This window comes from Scardinius erythrophthalmus (assembly GCF_964197995.2).
Source record: "Scardinius erythrophthalmus genome assembly, chromosome: 16".
NCBI classification, from domain to species: Eukaryota; Metazoa; Chordata; class Actinopteri; order Cypriniformes; family Leuciscidae; genus Scardinius; species Scardinius erythrophthalmus.
In genome coordinates, this window is record NC_138236.1 from 32,284,266 (window position 1) to 32,290,265 (window position 6,000).

General features: G+C 39.7%; 1 protein-coding gene across 1 annotated transcript in view; it reads left to right on the top strand.

The window, feature by feature from the left end:
• cdkal1 (CDK5 regulatory subunit associated protein 1-like 1) overlaps window positions 1-5,774 on the top strand; it is a 445,321-nt gene extending 439,547 nt beyond the window's left edge. Inside the window, exon 15 of the mRNA XM_081388640.1 lies at window positions 4,180-5,774. Coding sequence (XP_081244766.1) covers window positions 4,180-4,323 — 144 coding nt within the window. The 3' untranslated portion in view covers window positions 4,324-5,774. The remainder of the gene's footprint in view (window positions 1-4,179) is intronic.
• The last annotated feature ends 226 nt before the right edge of the window (window positions 5,775-6,000 follow it).

Genomic DNA, 6,000 nt, shown 5'->3' on the forward strand with positions numbered 1-6,000 from the left:
ATGACTCAGACAGAAGGTGGAGAAACACAAAAAGTCCAAACTAGCATAACCGTGACAGTCTGGTAATGTTTTTATCTTTTATTCTGGTGCTTCTCAACTGTTTTTACTTATTTTTTCTTAGAATTTAACACAAGACATCAAGTGCAGTTCAATTCAATTCAGGGTTTAGTTAGTATTATTTTTTTTTTTTTCTAAATATACAACTACTTTTGTCTTATTTTCAAGTGAAAATAAATGTAGAAATCGATCCAGCACAAGGTACCAGTGAAAAATAGAAACATGATGACAGGAATGGTTTAGTCCTCTGCAGACTGCTCTTCGTAATCCACAGGCATTATCTCCTAATGGTTTGACCCATCCAGTTTTTATTTTAAGTTTTTAAACAAGCTGATGGGACCTGCCATTCCATCAGCCTCTGCTCCAATTTGACAAGGGGATAGGATTCTGAAATACACTCTTCATATGAACCTCCCTCTTAGCTATGAGCAGATTATTTGATGAAAGAGGAAGAGGCAGAGGATTTGAGCAAGGGTTTCTGTGCATGGACTATAATATATGTAGTGCAGCATCAGCAGATAACTGGAGCTCACATCTCCATTGCTAAGGAGATATCCAGTATTACTGCACCCGCATTCATCACAGGCATCCTGCCTCGGATGAGATGGGTGGCAAGTAATTGCACTGAATATCCGCTCAGTACAAAGGCATTCCCCGCACAGCTGAAAGTTTTAATACACTCCAACCAGTTCCTCTGTGCTCTCCTGTAGTGCAGTCAGAGACTTAGAGGTGCTTTACATTTCTCAAGTCTAACCTCATGTCGACTTCAGACATTCCTTAGAGCAGAATGTCTCTTGGATTATATTATTCATCACTGGAGATCCCCAGGGTTCTGTTCTAGGCCCACTGAAGTGGGGACGCAGACTCAATACACACACCCAAGGAAAACATTTCACAATGAGTTTACTTTTCCTTTGCTTTTCTTCTGATAAGAGTCATAGCAGAACAGTTTACTTGTTCATATTCGTCCTTGAATAGGATATGTCTAGCATAATAGGAAATTGAATAGCAATTCTGGTTTTGTAGACGGGCTGCTTTCAGAATCTGAGGCCATGGATGGTGTGCTTTTAAAGAACTTTCAGCCACTTTATCGTGTTAATAGAGCAGGTTCTCTCTTCTACTGTAGTCACAAAAAAAGTTCTAAACATGTTACGGTCATGTGGGAGTCAGAAGTGAATGCACTGAATGCCTCAGACTGCTCTCTTGATAGCCCTAGGACCAGAAATTGTGGGATACAATCTCAGAGGTGCTGAATAAGGCACCATGATTAATGTAGGGCATCTGAGGGTGGAGGGTCTGCTACATGATCCCACTCTGGTAAAGCACAATGACGACGTTTCCATTCAGAAACTCGCACACAGTCACACTCGGTAGAGGAAGGCATCATCTGGAACCTGATACACATTGAGACGCACAGATGCCACTAAAATGCCACTTTCTCGCAAAGACATAGATTAGCAAATAACCAAAAACATAAATATGACCTCTTTAACATGATTAAAAATATATACTGGATGACTGAAACTGAATCTTTGTCATAGAATTCACTTGTTTGTTCACATTGAGTTCACAGTTTGAACGTTCTTGTTTGAAGATCTGAGGCGAATTATCCATTGTTGCTTTCAGTATGGCTATAAATAATATTCAAACTTGCATTAAATTCTTTTAACATTAAAGGTAGGGTAGGTAGGATTTTTATAAAAAACTTTTTTTCAAATTTGTTTAAACTGTCTTTATATACCAATACATAATTAAAATGTAAGTGCTCTGAAAAAGAGAGTATAAAAATCGAGTGACTGTAGACCTTTTAATCTGCAATAAACACAGCTCATTATTTCCATTCGGGACGAAACAATTGATTGGTTTGGGCGACTGTCACTCACTCTCGCAACCATGGCTACCACCCCTGTTGCTAGATCTGCCCATATGCGCGCGCACCCGTTTGATTTGAGAGGCGCGGAACCTACGATGAGTTAAATTATGGCAGAGAAAGAGCATTCAAAATTCAAAGCACCTGCATATTCAGTCAGCGAAGGCAAACAAGGCAAAAACTACTTCCTCGGACCCTGGTTGCCCGCACTCTTGAACAACCTCCTCTGCTTCGCCCTCGACCCCGGACCTGTCCTCGAACCGACGAAGCGGTACTTGTCTCCGGAGTGTAGTCCTCATTAGAGTCAACAATGTTTTCATCATGGAAACTCACAAAACACCTTATATGTTATGAATCTTACACGAAATTCACCTTCATCACAGTGTATCTGATGGTAATGGAAAAACGTGTATCAATGCAACCTGTTTTTAGCTTTGCCTTATAAATATAGCTCGTTACCTATAAATATAGCTTGTTACCGAATCAAACAAAGTATATTTTAAACTTTACCAGTATCGATATGCTAGCTTGATAGTGAGTACTAAAAGAAATCTTATTTGTTTATATTTATAGTTATAGTGATAAAGTTAGGTATTTTACTACATGTGATTCTGACATGATGTCACTGCATGCACTGCGCTCCTTCCTCTCCGCTCGTCTCAGGTAAATAAATGCGTCTTTCAGCTGAGCCTGAGCGTTTGGCGTGGCGCGTTCATGTCTTTTGGGGGCGTGGCTTTGGAAGGAGCTCAGAAGGGAGGGGGTGGAGTGAATGGAAATAATTAGCTGTGTTTACAACAGTCGTGAGAGGTCTACAGACACTCGATTTTTATACTCTCTTTTTCAGAGTACTTACATTTTAATTATGTATTGGTATATAAAGACAGTTTAAACAAATTTGGAATGTTTTTTTTTTGAAAAATCCTACCTACCCTGCCTTTAAAGCAAGCACTTGAGTGATTTTTGCCCCTTACCCCGATTTCTTCCGGCATTTGAACAAATTAACCTTTTTGAACGCTTATTGAAGTGTGCATGTGTGATATGTGAAGCCTTTACTGTGGATTTAAGCTCATCCAGACATAGCGAGCGTTTCAATGTAGAGGAGGTGGAAATATATCACAAACTCCAACCAAAAATGTTTCTTTTATGGCATCACTGGAAAGCCCCTTTCGGAACCTTTATTTTTAAGAGTGGCCTCTCAGATAGACTTCCTCTAGGTTATGTGAGCAGGCCATTTACACCTGTAAAAACAAATATACGCTTTCTGTAATGGTCTTTAATGACCCAGAGATGCTAAAGATGGCTGCCCAGGAATATCACTTTTCATAATGTTCCGACTGCCCAAAAGATCACCACCTACACTTTCCTAAAACCACAGAAATGCAATGGGCAGTGGGCTCAAATTACAATCTGCATGGCTATTAACACCATGACAGCCTAAAATATTAAAATCACAAAATAGCCGTTCAGATTGAGGCTCTATATTTAATATCAGGGGTACAGAAATGAACACATATTATTGGGTGAGCTGTCAGGCCTGTCCTTATGTGAGACATCAACCCATTACTGTGTCCATTATAGATGATCCTTTAATGTGCCAACACATTAGAGAGGACATGACTTCCATTTTACCCTTTGAGTCTCTGATGTGTCCTCTGATGTGAAGTTATGCTTAATTCTCTTTCCATTTTCGAACACAACTGCCCTCTATCACCATCCTGTCAGAGTGATGTAGATAGATGACATCTGGACCGCACACATTTACTCATTTCACATCATAGTCAGTTTCCATCCAAGTGTTCTCGTGCTCCAGCGACTGTGATGATTTAACACCATCGATGCATAAATGCATAAAACCATAAACTGTTGTCACAGTATTAATCTTTTTCTTTTGAGTTGTGATTAGTGCAGGACAGGTGATGATGTTGAATATGATTTCAGTATTTAATGGGTCTTTATTTCTTTTGAACCACCCATGATTGCCATTGAGCGCAGGTGCTTTCGTGGCTTTCAGTAGTGGAATGAAGAAACATGAAAGTAAAGAATAAAGCTACTGAATTATTTTGTTTGCATGAGCACAGACCCAGAGATGAGCTTTTACATGCTTAAGGAAGGTCCCCATGCAAAAGGCAGCAGGAGTCACTAACACATCGCTTTTACAGTAACAGATATGAATGACCCATAAGACTGAGATCACTCTTATCGCTGTCTTATCTGTGTCTCGTATTTATTTTCAATTCTCTTTCATTTCACAGGAGCTGAAGACGGTCCATGCCTCTGTTGCATCCTCTGTGGTAGTGGGATGGTCATGGAGATTTGATGGTGATGGACTCAAACTACTCTCTTTTGGACTTGCTTTGGCTGCCATAATCATGATTTTTGTGATTGAGCTTCACTGACACTGTAAATTCATCTCAATGTGTCGGACAAGGCCAAAGTGTGTGGAGTGACCCAAGGACTCAAACCGATGGTCGAATACTAATGTCTTGTGTTTTAAGGTCAAGTAAAGGTAATTTAAGTTGGATGGTTAGTAATATTTCTTTATTCTTTTTTTTCTTCTTTTTTTACTGCAGATTAAAGACTCCAATTTTAAAGTTTAAAGGTTTTAAAGACTGAAACCTTTTTTTTTGCTTTCAAGTGACAGCAAGCGTTGTGATGTTTTAGAATAGCTTTCTTTATTTTATTTTATTTTTTATTTTGTTGTAGAAATTGAAGCCCCTTTGCCTTTTAGGACAGCTTAAAAGCGTCTTTGGCTTTCTGTTCATTTTCAATCCCAGCAGTCATTCATTTACGGGCCAGGTGTTCTCACTGTTGGCTTTGGGCTAAGAGCAACAGACTTTGTTCCCAGCTAAAAGCATGTCTAATAAATGAGACTCCACACACTCTCCTCTGTCTCCTTGGTTGTGTTTCTGGAATGTTTTCTCAGGGATTCTGGCATGAGGAGGTCAGTCGCTTTTTTGTGTGCTTGTAAAGCTACAGTGTGTTTATGACCTGGCATGGTGTGTTATCATCCGTGTTCTTGAATGTCAGCTTAATTGAAAATGTAATATTCTTGTTGACATAATGAAGGGCTAAAGGGCTGTTTATATTAAAGAAACCACATGTACTTTGTGCTCAAATATTACGGGAATAAAGTACAGTGACTGTAAACATCATGCCAAACCCTCACAAGCAATCCTACAAATTCATTAACTTTTTTTGTTAACTTAAAAATTCCCTCAAACTGCACCAATGACTACATATCTTTATGGGAGTGTACAATATACAGAATGATGCACGATGTTGACAGTTCCTCACCACAGGAATAGTTTTGTTTTATGTTATTTGTGTGTTCTTCAAACATTTCTGCAACAGTGGCTGTGTCTTTTGAGAAGCCTCGTTGAGACAGCTGAGTGATCCGTGCAGGCATTTTGGAGCCAGCTCTGTCTACATAAGTGTACAGAATGGCAGGACATGCAAAACCTTAAGTAAGCAGGGATCCCTGGGCACGTTTCAGTGTAGACCGAAGCTTTAGCGGAGCTGACGCCAGTCCACTGGGATGTAGTCAACACTCCTTGTGTGTGCTCGGCATGAGGGGAGCAGCGCTCTCACAACACTCCCTTGAGGAACTTCTGCCTCTTTAGAGAACACTAACCGGCCAGATGAGAAGAGACTGCAGTAACCTCAACACCAAGGAAATGCCTGTGAAAGAAGCAGCGTGTGTCTTTCTGAGCGTGGGGATGGTCATCAAAAGAAGAGTGCTTTTTCCTTAGGGACTCTGGATTGTTTTAAAATACACACACAAAAAACCTCTTCTCCTCTTTGTTCTTATTTCAAAATGCAATAAACTCTGTCTTATCTGTCTTAATGCATATTCTTTGTTTTCTTTATTCACTAACCTTTCTTACAATGTTGCAACTTAAGGCCCCGATATATTGATATATTCATGGCAAAGTTCTTTTTCATTCTTCGCTTAGGGGTAAAACGAAGTTTGAAATACGTGACCATCAATATACTGTTAGTGAGAGCGACAATAAACTGCTGAGAGCGACAGTTAGATGAATATGTAAATATGTGCAGTGCGCTTTCCTCTCAAT